The sequence below is a fragment of the Periophthalmus magnuspinnatus genome, chromosome 15 (assembly GCF_009829125.3).
Source record: "Periophthalmus magnuspinnatus isolate fPerMag1 chromosome 15, fPerMag1.2.pri, whole genome shotgun sequence".
NCBI classification, from domain to species: domain Eukaryota; kingdom Metazoa; phylum Chordata; class Actinopteri; order Gobiiformes; family Gobiidae; genus Periophthalmus; species Periophthalmus magnuspinnatus.
In genome coordinates, this window is record NC_047140.1 from 1,641,360 (window position 1) to 1,656,310 (window position 14,951).

The 14,951-nt window shown below is 38.1% G+C and overlaps 1 protein-coding gene across 4 annotated transcripts in view; it reads left to right on the forward strand.

Annotated features, from left to right (window-relative positions):
- The window catches only part of LOC117382625 (protein bicaudal C homolog 1-like), a 65,934-nt gene extending 51,766 nt beyond the window's left edge, over positions 1–14,168 (forward strand). Inside the window, exons 10-21 of one of the 4 annotated variants that reach the window (XM_033979833.2) lie at positions 656–860; positions 4,674–4,829; positions 5,441–5,625; positions 5,713–5,854; positions 6,749–6,902; positions 8,416–8,575; positions 8,665–8,704; positions 9,212–9,366; positions 9,438–9,597; positions 10,181–10,344; positions 10,430–10,529; positions 11,922–14,168. In XM_033979833.2, the coding sequence (XP_033835724.1) occupies positions 656–860; positions 4,674–4,829; positions 5,441–5,625; positions 5,713–5,854; positions 6,749–6,902; positions 8,416–8,575; positions 8,665–8,704; positions 9,212–9,366; positions 9,438–9,597; positions 10,181–10,344; positions 10,430–10,529; positions 11,922–12,046 (1,746 nt within the window). In that variant the 3' untranslated portion in view covers positions 12,047–14,168. The remainder of the gene's footprint in view (positions 1–655; positions 861–4,673; positions 4,830–5,440; positions 5,626–5,712; positions 5,855–6,748; positions 6,903–8,415; positions 8,576–8,664; positions 8,705–9,211; positions 9,367–9,437; positions 9,598–10,180; positions 10,345–10,429; positions 10,530–11,921) is intronic. The other 3 variants (XM_055227343.1, XM_055227344.1, XM_055227345.1) reach the window with 3 other exon arrangements.
- The last annotated feature ends 783 nt before the right edge of the window (positions 14,169–14,951 follow it).

A 14,951-nucleotide genomic window follows, 5' to 3' on the forward strand; every position in this document is an offset into this window, starting at 1 on the left:
AACGAGAAATGGAATGTGCTCAGAATAAATTTTGTTGAGAATTTTTCAAAATGGAGAAAAGAGTAGGATTTGGGGCCAGTTTTTAAAGTTTCTCCTGATGTGGAAAACTGTTCACTTTTGAGCTCTGTATAAATGAAAATTAAACAAGTGAATTAACAACATATGTTTCTTTTGTTTATAATTTATAATAAGTACTAATCTAATCCAAATAATATTTTACCCATTTTCTAGTGCATTTAGGGCGTAGTAGATCTAGGTAGAAAAACATGTTCTTCCTAAGTTTTATTTTGGAATTTTGTATCCATCTTGATTTCACAAAAAAGAATTGGTTCATAAGAAGACAACCATTTATATAAATTGCTGACTAATATAAGCTAATTTCTTACACATCTATCAGTAAATCAGACAGATGGTTTGTTATGCAATCGATTAAGGCTTTGCTCCCATGTCTCCCTGTTTCTCCCACACAGTCCTGTTTACTCAGCTAATCAGAACTTAATTCCCTCTTCCTTCCTCCCTCCTGTGTTTGTCTGCCCTCCGTCCTCTCCCTCACTCCCTATCTCTGATGCCAACATTCCCAGCACTATCTATCACACGCCCCTCCCCTTTGCCCTATATGCTCTTCTTCAGTTTAATACCTGTGTCTTTATGGCAGTCGGTGATCGTGAAAAGTGTGGAGAGGAATGCCGTCAACATGTACGAAGCCCGGAAGTTCGTCCTAAGACTGGAGAGCAATGGTGTGTCGTGTTCATCGCCCCCCATGGCAGTAAACCCCACCCCCAACGGCCCCTCCCCCTCCCTCATCTGCCCCGTTGGGCTGGACATCCTGGCCTCAGCTGGACTGGGGCTCAGCAATCTGGGTAAATAGCTGGATTTAGATGAAGAATTTAAGAGCATTGTGTGCTAGTGAGGTCACAGCAGCATTTTTATTTCTTGGGTATTGGTTTGTTCATAGTTATATACACAAAAAACTGTCTACAACATTTCGCAAGATGATTTGTGCATGTAGAGAATGCAGTCCATTAAAAATCAACTACAATACTTTACCGTGCAGTAATAGTGTGTTATAATATATGGGTGGAGTGGGGCTCTGAAATCTAGCGATTTATTACCAATCCGCCAGCTTTCTTTTTCTGTATGGTTGTTTAAAAAGAAAAAAAAATCCATGCACAAATCATCCAAATTAATAATAATAATTGAGTTATTGCAATAAGATGGTGAGCTCTCATCTTGTCTATACAGTGGTCCTTCGCTTCGTTCACCTTTTGCGGTCTCACTTCTCCAGTGCAATTCTAACTGCTTTTTTTTTTTACAGTGTATGAATGTGCATTGTGTTCCGGTCAGAGGAACCGTGAAATACACATGAGTCACTATTAATAAATTAAACAAGTGAGAGTTAAACAAGAAATGTGAGAAAATGTTAATGCCTGAGAAAAGTGTATGAAGTGTGAAGTGAGGGATTTTACAGTCTTTAAACTTAAACATATATAATAATTGTAAAAAATAAAGCTGACAACTTTGCGGATTTCACCTATTGCAGGTTATTTTTAGACATAACCCCCGCGATAAACGAGGGACCACTGTATACTTAAAACTTTGCATCAAACAATTGTCCTCTACTGTTGTTTTGCATTTTATGTTACATAAATTTATTCAAAGTAAAATGCCCAATTCAGTGGTTAATTTATGCCTAAAAAAAAGCAGAACCCACTGTTGCTCTGAACAGTTAGCGTGTTATCATTTTAAAACCTTTTCACAATGAGGCCCATTCTGCACTTAGTCAGTGCACATGGTATTTTGAAAGAGCCACAAGAATTGTTTAGTTGATGTTAGCGGAGCCTTGACATAGCACCATGCATTGGAGGAAATTTTATGACGTTTTGGGCTACATGAAAATTTACACACAACCTGACAGAGCTTTGCAACCTGTGATGAAAAAAAGCTGAAAAAAATGACACACCGCACAGGAAGGGTCGGCCGTCGCACCTCAAGTGTAGCTGATAGAGTAGCCGGCCGTTCCGTTTCTTCACTCAAGCCCTTCCTCCTCTTTCTCGCATCCTTGCCGTCTGGCACAAACAAGCCCAACACTGGCCCAACACTGGCCCAACACTGGCCCAACACTGGCCCAACACTGGCCCAACACTGGCCCAACACTGGCCCAACACCAGCCCAACACCAACCCAACACCAGCCCAACACCAGCCCACATAGGCTGGCAGCTGACTGGGAAATCTCCTGTGTCTCCCAATTGCCACTCCGCCACTATTAAATAGAATGGAAACAGTAGTGTACTCTTTAATTACATAGTTATCAATAATGGAAACATTTATTATTATTCTTTATTTCATTGTATTATGACTCTTTCTAATCTAGTACATAGACAATGTTTATTTGCCAGTAAACACAGTTAGAATTATAGTTAAAATATGAAAACAGGGCTGCAAAATGTCTGTATCCCATTGCCTTGTCATTATTTTATTTGAAAATAATAAGTGACCAATGAACTTCTTTGTTTCACGTGAGTCACTGAAAAAAAAACAAAAAAAACAATTGCACACTCACGTTTGACCAGGCTTGAGACACAATGGCAAATATTAACCCAAAATTCATAAGATAAACCCCAGCTGACCATAAAGAACCAAGAAAGCTAACAAAGAAAGTAGTGGTCTTAACAATAATATGCATGTGCTGTTTGCTTTGGGTGAAGAAGCCTGTTTTCATACCATTGTTCAATAGTATTCCATAAGCCTCTGAAGAAGCTGTATTTTCAATCAATTGTATAATTCTTTGCTCTTGCCATGGTTTGGTTTAGAATAATTGCTCATTTAAACAAAATCCAATTTCACAGAATGCTAAATTCAATTTTCTATGAACATTGAAGAAGTGAAAAATCTAAGCATGAGAGCTGTCACTGTTTTGTTTTACACATCAGAAAAGACAAGACTGTGTTGGAAAACAAACAGCTCTAAATGCATGAGTCTCCACCAGGGAGCGACGTGCTCATAAATCATTGTCACTCACATCTGGACTGGCTGCACGCTGAGAGTCTTCCTTCTTAGCAAAACATTACCCCCGATACTGTATCTTAGTGCCAGGCATTCTCTGAAATCTTCTACCACTACATCATCAAGACTAGCGCGTTTACCATCTGATACACACTACAGCATAAATCAGAGGCTGCACCTGCTTAATGTATGCTTCACTGTAGCCTCCAGCCTGAGCTATATGCAAATCCCATGTGCATTCAGTGCCCAGCCAACCATCAGAAAGTAACCTCTGTGTAGTAGCCAGTGAGGGAATCATGGGTATCATAACACAGTTATGACCACATGAAGTTTAGCTGACCTCTACACCCAGCCATGGAGTTCATACTGGAACACTACACGTTTTGTAATTTTTTTATTTTTTTTTATATTTTCTTTTGCAAAACGAGTGTTAGGATAACCCTGAGAAACCTGCTTTTATGTAAAATGGTCTGGGAATCCAATTCCTCAGTATGACGCAAGTAATTCATCAAATGCAGTAACATCAGATAGTAGAGTCCGCCAGCATGATGTATAGTATGGGTTTAATGGTAAAATCAAGCTGACCACACTCCAGTGCTGGTGTTACTACCATGTCTGCTTGCTTTCTCCTGTTGCATATATACATTTGTATCTGGGGTTAGCATAAAATATACAAGGCCATGCTGTAAATATCAATGGTTTAAAGATTTATATGTTGGTAGATATAGATATGTACTTGGATTTACAAGTGAGAAATATATCAAAACATTCATACTTTGTAATTGTCTATAATAGAAAATATTTTCAAAGCTCTTAAAAACAGTGGTGAAATGTGGTGAATATTTCAAACAGCAATATGCATTTAATATGTATGCTCTTATTTGGTCAATTTTACAGTCAACTCGGTGATTTCTAATTTGATTTCTGTGTTAGTTATTTACAGATATAAACTTTAATGCATTTTATCACATTTAGGATGGATTGCAAAAATATCTTATTATCATTATTGATTATAGTAAAAATGTATAGAGTTATTCATTTTTGTTAACATTTCCCACTCCTACTTGAACTTTATATTAATATTATATATTATAATATAAAAGGTTTACATTTGCAGCATAGTTTCTTTTAGTGGTAGTTTTAGTAGTTTCTTTTCTTTCAGTACAGTAGAGACAGCCTCTGTGTGTTACCCAGGGGCCAGTGATGAAGCTGTGGAGCCACATCCTGGTCAGTAGTAATTGCTACATGCTTGTCTTGCTCCGATTACAGTGAAGTCTGCCAGAAGAATTGCTGGCCTTATTCCTGGAGTAAAACTAGCCCCTGTTTAAAGCCGCAGACCTGATTCTCTGTGTTTTCATACACCGTGTTTGGGTCTACCCACCAAAGCCCCACATTGTTGCTCCTCTCAGCAACACGTTTTTTATATGATTGGGAACACACTAGACCTATACTTTGCATCCATGACCTTGTAGCTTTTCAGAAATCCGTTTGAGGTTTTGTGCCTGGTTGATGGCAATTTGATGAAATTCCTTTTAAATAGTTGGACAACCAAGTGTATTTTTGTGAGCTGGATGAGACGTGTGATTAGGCTGAAAAACGGCTCCAGGCTTTGACAGGACCACCACTGATTTGTCCGATTTACAGTATCTCTCCATTCTCTCCTCTGTAGGTTTTCTGAGTGCGGCGGCTCCTCACTCTCTCAGCAGCTCTCCCAATGCGGTGCTCAACAGTTTAAACAGCTCTATGAGTCCTCTGCAGACCCCGAGCCCCACCACCCCGGTGCACTCCCCCTCTATGTGGCCAAGCTCTCTGACCAGCACCCAAGGTCAGGCACAAACCTCTTTTATTTAAAATATGAAACTTTTACTCTGAAAATTCTGTAATAGGGAAAATATGATCATCATTTAAATGAATGATTACTATATGTTCAGTTTTTATGGCAAAATAAAAGTGTTCATGGGTTTCAGTCACATAACTTTTCAGCGCAATTTTGAGGACTTTTTACAATTCATTCAAAACAGAATATTTAGTTTTGAATTGTTATTTCTGTGACAACATTCCTCATGGATTTATGTGATATGATGTTTATTATTTATTCATGCCTCTGCTTATATTCAATAACAAGCTTAACTTGATATAAAAACAGACAAATACAAGGTCTTTTCAATATAATAGAAAATATGTTGTAACTTGCTGTAGAATAAATACTTCAGCCTTGGAGTTAGTTGATCACAAGTAATTTTATCCCATTTACAAATTAACATTAACTTAACTAAGCAAAAAACTACCTAAGCCAAAGACTAAAACTACCTCAAAAACTACCATACCATTTATCAGATTACCTTCTATTAGATGCGCTGGTAGATGTGCAGGTGATGGTACTTTGTGTTCCACCAGTTTACTGTAAAATGAACGTTTGAACCCCCTGTGCCGTAGCCTTCTCATCACAGCTCATGTTGCACCCGGCGACACAGGCCACCCTCAGCAGTATCCTGTTGTCAGGTGTACAGGGCTACACGCAGAGCACCCCCTCCCCTCCACCCGGCCTCGCCCCCATCGACAAGCAGCCCAACGGGGTGCCGGACTGCTCCAAGGCCTGCACGCTCAATGGACACGTCAAAGTAACCAGAAATACAGTTTACTTTATCTCAATTAGTACTTATTCCTGATTTCTTGTTGTACTCATGACTGTATTGCACATTTTCTAGCATCCTAGTTCGGTATACACAAGAATAACAACTGCATCACTTGCGGAAACGGTTTTGAGTCCTCCTCCATGTGACCCGGTGCAGGAGGCCAATGGACACAACCCGTCAGAGCCACTATCCAGCAAGTCCAACCCAGACGAAGGTACAGCTATCTACAGAAATTACTTTTTTTGTATACTGGAAGAACATGAACAGATGTTTTCATCAAGTGTGATATTTGTAACATTTTAGTATCCCTTTAAAATCTATTTCATTTTTTTGTGGCTCGGAGTGGAGAAAGGGCCTCATTTCATTACTCCCTACCAGATGGAGTATTTTAGAACCTTGTGATTTATGTGTCATCATAACCTTGGAAAAGCAACATTTTTAAGCTGTTAACAATTTCCACCATACAAGACTCCTGCACTCTGGTCTCGATTGTTTAACATTAAAATCACTTAAGACTTACACTGCATTTAAAACCACAGCAAAATGCCTAATTTTGCCTATACAGCCCTTTTAACCTTATGAGTGTGTTTATTGTGTTGGAAGAGAGACAGATTAACTACTGGTTGGGCCATGGTTCTGAAAAGGCCGTAATTTCCTCTGCGTCTTGCACTCGCTCGCGGTTTCCCCTTCGGACCTCCTCTCTCACGCGTCTCCCTTTTCCACACTGTTTTTGAGCATGCCATACCCCGATGTGCTAGTCTGTTTGCGTTGGCTCGCCTCATCCCTCTACTGGCTGTGCAGAAAACGGGTTCAAGCATGGTACCCCAGATGTTTTGGGCTAGCTGACATCTAAAGCACGTTGACATTTAGCTGTGTATACATAGGGTGCACTGAACGGTTGAAAGCAATCTAGGAGGGAGGAAAACAGTAATTACAGCTGCTCTAGTCTTAATTAATCCACCAGCCAACTGAGGCCCGTCACATTTTAAAATGCACACCAATGCTTACTTATAATTGTTGTATTGTTATTGTTGTATTGTTATTGACATTGATAATGAAAGGTTTTTAAATCATATAAAAAAATATTCAGAGATTTTTTTCTCGGCAGGCTCTGACACATTTGTGGAAGTGGGCATGCCCAGAAGCCCCTCACACTCGGCCAATGGGAGTGAGCTGAAGCAAATGTTGGCATCATGTAAAACATCATCAGGGAAAAGGCAGGCGGTGGAGCTGCTGCAGGGGACGAAGAACTCACATTTACAGTATGTTTCACTATCATTTATGTCTAACTAACTCTATGGTTTTATTTCTAAATATGCAAGAAGCAATGCTTTATTTTGACTTGACTTATTTTCTATTAACATTGTTAGGCTGAATGGAGCATTGTTATCAAAATTAGATTGGTTAGATAGAATATTTAGGTATCTGCTGAGGAGATTTTTTACTTAAATATATTCAGCAGCACTTGTATAAAATCACACACACATATTGGCTCATATGAGCACACATATTGGTTCATATTTATATTCATATTCATATTCATATTGGTGCACTATATAACTCTCCTGGTGAAGGGTGTGTCATCTGCTTGTCTCTATGGAGATGTTACTGCTTTGTCTGGAATCTTACACTGTATGGCATTAAACTTAGCTGTGTCCATAGAGACAAACAGATGAGGTCATCTGGCAAAGTTACAGGTCATCTATGTAGAGAGGCAACCCCACGCGCACTAAGTTTTTCAAAGTGTTATATAGCAATCAAAGACTTGCTATACTGTGGAACATTCCATACAAAACAATGGCATCTCTATGGAAACAAGCAGGTGGCGAACAATCAAAGAGAAAAGTTGCATTGTGCGTCTTTATTTGACCTTAGTCTTAAACAGCATTGATAAATACAGTAGAACCACCACAAACGTAATCTGCAAAGCTGTATTTTGCATAGACAACACTCTTGGATGACTAAGGCAATACTTCAGATTTCTCAAGCTGCAAGTCAATAATATTTTGAGCCAAGTCCAAATCTCAGTTACGAGCATTCATACTTGGAATGCATGTATCTGGACGACAAGATAAAACGTTACAGATGGCAAAGCAATTTATGGGCAGATAAACTGAATCCCACATGAACTGTTATACAAGCTTATCCAGGTCAGCAAAAACAGCACTCATAAGGAAGCTATTCTTACATACTTTTCTATATTTAGAAAGGGTGGGTGATACATTTTCTACAATATTATATTCAACTAGTGTGTTTTGAATGTATGCAAGGGTAATCTTTCAAAGGGTACAACATGTTTTTGCACTTTTATCATCTATTATACAGTGCAATAATATTTATGCAGTACTTTTTACAGCTTATTTCCAATGAATTACAAAAATATGATTCTTGAAAGGTTAGTTTACAATGAGGAGGAGGACAGATCAGAATTGTGTGTTCAAATTTGCAGATTTGTTTACCTAGTTTAGGGTTAATATTTCTGTTTCTACATGATATCACACAGCTCCAGAAAAAGTGATTTTTTTTTAATTTTTTGATAATGGCTTCAGAAACTACTAAGACGTTATTTGCTAGTTGAAAGAAGCCATAAGATTAATAAGGATTAATATGTTTGTGGAGCCAACAAATAATGTACTGTTCAACATTTGTGGTCATAAGCTCGGATATTTCTTTCACAAACAGTACATTTTGTCAAGAGTTACATTCATCCCCTCAAAAACTGCAATATTCTTTTTTGTCAATATTAATATTTAATATCTTTGTTTTGTTCAACAGTTCCGATTGCCTCCTGTCAGATGCAGAGTCCAGTTCTTCAGACAGTCCAGTGGCAGATAAAAAGGCACCAGGAAGTGAGCGCGCAGCTGAGAGGGCCGCACAGCAAAATGAAAGGGACAGAATCCGACTGGCACCACAGTCTTCGTTTGCAAATATGCAGGTAAAGAGAAGCACACACAAGCTCAGAAAATGTTCAACTATGTCTGAACATAAATATAATGCTTGTACATCTGTCTGACATTTTTGCAGGCTTTTGACTATGAGCAGAAAAAGCTGTTGGCAACCAAAGGTAAGTTAACATGTGTTGCTGTTTGAGTTACACAATAGTTTTTATTTTTATGGCAGTGGGGGAGTGTGAGAGAAAAGTTTATAGTATCCCTGCATACATTCACTGTTATGGATTTTTTTATGATACAGTGGTAAAATGACCAGAACTGTAGAAGGTGATTTGTGTTATGGTTGTCTAGGACTACAATGAAACTACTTAAAAGTGTACTATGTAACTTTTCTACCTGCTTGTCTTCAGTAAAGCATTAAACATCTATCCTGTATTTATCCAAATTCAGGGGTTTTACGTCTTTGCATCTTTAAAAAAAAACAATGAGCAGAGCAGAGTTGTTTATCCACAAATCTGACCTGTAACTTGGCCTTGTTTGATCACCTGCTTGTGTTAAGTTTAGGTAAATAAGTCAAATGCCATACTGTGGGACATTCCAGGCAAAGCAGAACTACCTCGATGAAGACAAGCAGGTTGCAAACCCTCCACCAGAAAGTTATAACTGTGTGAATGTTACAGCGATGTTGAAGAAGCCAGTAGTGACTGAGGTGCGGACTCCTACTAACACTTGGAGCGGGCTGGGGTTTTCCAAGTCCATGCCAGCGGAAACTATCAAGGAACTGCGGAGGGCCAACCACGTGTCCTATAAACCTAGCATGAGCACTACTTATGAGGTCAGGAGAACTCACAGAAGTCATCATCATCATCATGAAAAGGTCCAAATTTAACATGCCTGTGTTTCTAGGGCTCTCCGCTGTCCTTGTCGCGGTCCAACAGTCGTGAGGGCATTGGAAGTGGCAGTGACTCGGATAACTGGAGAGAGAGGAATGGCACTGCTAATGGGATTGGTCACAATGAGTTCTCCAGTGCTGTCAGCAGCCCCAAGAGGAAGCAGAACAAATCTGGTCAGTTTAATGCCCACCGGCACTGCTCAAGCCTCATTTACATACAAATATAAAATGGCCCCAAAGTGAACTATGTTGTCATCATATAAATGCACTGTTTTGTCAGGAGTTTATGAATTCAGTGCTCGAGCAACATTTTACACTGACAAGTCATGCATCACTATTGTACAATTTCAAGTTAAATTCTTGTCACGTCTTTTTATAAATTGTTCTATTCATATTGTAATCTTATGTCACAAAATCTTATCTTATCACAAAATCAGAAAACTGTCAGAAGCTACTAATACTGTAACTAATTTGACAATCTAGAGTCACAATATAACACATCCATGTTAGTTATGGTCTTGTTATGTGGTATTTTAAAGGAGACATATTATGCAAAAAACTACTTTTAAGAGCTGTGTACCATGTTGTAGATGCACAGACACATGGGGCTTGTTAAACTCTTTAATTTGACAAGCCCCATGGGTTTATTTATATGTAAAATCCTACGTTTGATTCATTTACGATTTACCTGTATAGCAGACATAATCATATTATATTTAAAAAATGAATGCTGATATTAGCTTCATTTTTTGTCGAGCAACAGAGCATTACCTGAGCAGCAGCAACTACATGGACTGCATCTCCTCCGTAACCGGTAGCAACGGCTGCAGCCTCAACTGCTCCACTAAAGGCTCCGACTTGCCCGAACTTTTCAGCAAGTTAGGCCTGGGCAAATACACAGATGTCTTCCAGCAACAAGAGGTAGTTTTCATCTTAAGTTTTTGTTTAAAAAAGTTTTTTAAATTGTTATTAATTACCGGTAGGTCTGTTTGTTTTTGTCTGTCAGATTGATCTTCAGACATTTTTGACACTAACAGACCAGGACCTAAAAGAACTGGGCATCACTACTTTTGGAGCACGGAGGAAAATGCTGCTTGCCATTTCAGGTTTGTAAAAAAGGGAATAAAGGGAATCGGGGAGAACACAAAAAGGTATATCTTTGTATTCTTCCCAATTCATTTCAATCCAAGCCCAAATGCCGGGTTTAACTTGTTCTTTATCCCTCAATATTAAAAGTAAGTCAAGTTTAAATAGATGCCTTGAGATTCCTTCATCTGATCCAGCAGTTTTTCTAACAGTGATATTTTGTCAAGTTAAAATGGTCTACTCTGTTTTTGTCACACCTCATTACTAATGTCATACTTAAGATCTTATAAAAGCGTATAAGTGCATTGTGGTAGGATTACATGTTTCCTGTTTCTAGATATTTATTGATACTGTGAAACCGAGCCAAGGTTAATGAAACGAGGAAATGTTAGGCTTGTACAGTAATTAGGCTAAAGTGATCCCAGGCCGTAACTGATTTTGTTGGCTCACACAAGCTGCAGGACAAATCTTATCCGGTGCTGATGGATAGGAGATGTGCACTTAGAGTAACACTTGAGTGCCAGCTACAGTTGGATTTGCACACTGCTAGTAAAAGACAAGACCAGTATTCCCTTTCTTAACCTCCAGCACACCAGAAAACAACTTATTTCCCATAGATGGCAGCATTTTAAAACAACTTTTACTTAATGTTCCTCTGTTGAAAAAATTGTGAACATAACAAGGCCAAAATCAAGATGACAAAATAGCAATTTTGACTTTCACTTGATTTTAATCCACTTTCTTGTCATACTTAATCAATTTAATATTTTTAAAACAGCAAACCAAATAACTGTAGTTGCCAGAATCATAAGAAAGAGCTTTACGGCCTTTGTCAGTGAGCAACAATTAATATTATTATTGTTAAATTATTCCCACAAACTGGGAATGTGGTGCAACTGTAAATGTAAAATAAAATGATAAGAAATATTTTTATATGTGAGAGATTTGCAGAAATAATGGATTTTTTTTTAAGTGGTGCTTAAAAAACTTTTGTTTAGTTTATTTAAAAGGAACCAAACCCAAAACACAAGTACTTTTATTCCCCAGTCTAAGGTGAGCTGTAATTAGTTGGTAACGCTTACTTATAACTACACTACTTACAGCCTTAAAGCATGAGTAAAGACTTCATTCATAATGGGGTTAGGGGTTAGGAGGGGTAGGAGAAGTATTAATTAAACAGTTACTAAGCCTGAAACATGATTAATAAACTACTGATATTGATTTCAATATCATATTGATTTAGTTTCTTTCTCTATGCTATATTAAGGCTTAATGAAGGTGCAGTAAAAGTAAAGTGTGTTTAAAATAAAAAAAAATATTAATGGATATATTTTTGTATCTCCTTATTAACTGCTGCCATAAAATCATATGTGCTTTAATGAAATGTGCTTCTCTCACTCTTTCTTTTCCAGAACTGAACAAAAACCGGAGGAAGCTGTTTGAACCGCCCATCCGCTCTTCGTTCCTGGAGGGAGGGGCGAGCGGGCGTCTGTCTCGCCAGTTTCATGACATGGCCAGTGTCAGTGGGCGCTGGTAGACTCTACGGCAACACGAACCGTCCAAAAGGAAGGCCAGACTCCACAGTGCCTCTGCCGTCCAAGCTCTATGCCTCGGCCAGCAGCTGTTTACCCAAGTGCTCTTAGTATTGTTACCATATAGTATAATTGTAAAATAAGCCATAGCTTTAATCAAAGTGCCAACACAGAAGGGATTTCTTGTGTTTTTTTGTTTCCTTTAATAATGGTGAAAAGGGATGTGTCCAGTATTTGCATAGGAGAACAGGCAGGTTGGTTAGTACAATCCTTTTAACACTGATACCATCTGTATCAGTGGCATGCACTTTAAATATACTAGACATTTGCCTGTGAAACCCCTATGCCTTAGATTGAAGTTACTGAGAATGTGTTTTATATTAAATGAAAAAGCACAGATGCATTTTGTACTAAGCCAAATATAAGCACTTAACCAATTAAATGAATGCACCACCAAATGAAGTGCCAAAAATTGAGTGACGTCATCAACGTGCCAAAGTGAGGCCGGATTGTCTTTTGGCCTTTGGCTGCTCTCTCTGTTTTGACATTCCTCTGAGGTCAGTGGCTGTGTTTCTAGACAAAGCAAATCAAATATTTTGTACTCTTTATACATTATGATTTTATTTTGAATTGTTTATTACCGTCTTAAGGGAATGGGTTGGGATACTTAATGATAATCAGTTTACATTTGTATTTTATGAATGAGTTTGTATGATTTTGTAATTAGTATCTTTACTTTCTCTTTTATCTGTGGGGCCTGAGTGTGGCAGTGTCATTAGACAACAGCAGAGACACATCTGCTCGTGTCAACAGGCACCTTTGTGTTCATACTAATCCTCTGTTTCATCTTTTATATTAGTTTTGTTTTGGAGTCTCACAACCCTTTTTCTTAAGGTGTTATTTTATCTTTGTCCTGTTTGAACCAAGACCTCATAGAAGAGCAACACTATTGCATTATCAAGTGCAAATGTACAGTTTTTCAGCAGGGAAACTTTCTTTAATATGACCATCCAACCATCAATGAACCAGTTTATGTCAAACTAGCGAGCTTTTATATACAAACCCTAATCAAGACCATGGACAATTTCTATGAATCAGGAGCATTTGATCTGATGTATTTCTTCCTGTACATCACTGCAGCAGTGTTCAATAATAGTGTTATACCACTGCAGCAGTGTTCAATAAGGGGATCCACTGTGTTAACTGTGTGTGATGTTCTGCAGTTTTAGCCAAAACCTGAAGATATTTTTCTAGTTTTATCAAGTGCAATTGGGCGTTTCTTATTGTTTAGTTTGACCTTTTATTATTTTTTGAACAAATGTGTTTCATGTTTGTGGTACAATAGGATAAATAATGAACATAATGAAGGAAATGACTCTCTGACCACATTATCTCTGCCCTGGTCACTTTCCTTTAACCACTCTGCCCTCCTGTCTCTGATTGAGCCATTGTCTTGTGCTTGTAAAGTATAAGTATTTGTGGGACATGGTGGCTCGGCCCACCAGACTGCAGTACCAGAGGATGGTACTACAAACTGTTGTGACTCGTGTTCCTGCCTCGCAGACATTTGTTTTTAAACTTCTCCTGTTCAGTTGCTCTGAGGGCAGTAGAGGTTCTGTCTTATCAAGTGAATGTTCTTATAGATATATAGACGCATGTTATTATAGATTTATCAATCAAGGGACTCCTTAAGTCATTTGTTTACTGCCAGCCTGTCTATTCATTGACCTTGGTCAACTTCACAATGATGTTTTTGATTTTAAAATTTTATGGTATTTTCTAAAGGGAACTTTTCCAACAGTCAAAGGTACTCCCAAGACAAATATAAACCACTACAGTTTTATTCAACCCTTATACCTGCAGGGTTTGTGTAGGCACTATTCTATGCATCATTCAGAGGAGGTCTGTAAACCAAAGCTCTGTTCACTATGGCATCTGTTGATGCCCTTGTTACTGACTGTAATTGAATTGCAGATAAAAAAAATAATAATAAAAATAAGACTGTCAAATAGACAAAAATAATGTTTGTTCCAGCACTCGAATGCTAATCTGAAGGTAATAAATGTATGCAAATACATGTCTGGAGTTTGTATGTGTTGGATACACATTACACACACATTTACATATTCAGAGCATACTGAGCAAATCCAGAAAGTGGTGCAGGTTTTAGACTCATCATATCATCATCAACATCTCTATATTGCACTAGTGTCCATAAGTCTTTAACTGAAGACGTGATGAACAGCGACATGTCAAGGATAGTGTCATACACTGTGCATTTTCTATTTAACTATTTAATACTTTTTTGTCTTGTTTGTGACCATTTTATCAATTTTATTTTAAACCTCTAGAGGGCAGTGTCAGCAGATGAAATGACTTACCTCAGTATAAGAGAAAACTGTTGAACCAAACCTTCCATTATGGAGGCAAAACATTTCTCTGAAGCATGTTCAAATAAATACGCTTTTTTTTTTCTCTTAAGATACTCAAACAAAAATAAATAAAGAAACATTAAATAGACAAAACATTCAACCAGGTAAAATGCAGAAATGCCCTTGTGTTTTCCAAGTCGCATGTTCATGCTGGCATCAGAAAAAGTCACTCATGTTTTTTCTGCATTAAAATGACACACAGGGGTAAATACACAGGGTAAATACACGGGACAAATACAGGTGTGTGGCTGTTGCGGGACGCGGGGTCAGGAAGGACAGAGAAGAGAACAGAACCATATTTCTTACATTATAGGCTTATGTATAATGATAAAATAAACTAAAATGTATAGGCTAAACAGCACAACATTACTGCAGATATGGCCTACATTATTTATCCACAGGGTTTTGCTAATAACCCTCTAGTTTTGTTTAGACTGGAGATTTGAGCCTCTTTTCACCATGTTAAAAACATTATTAC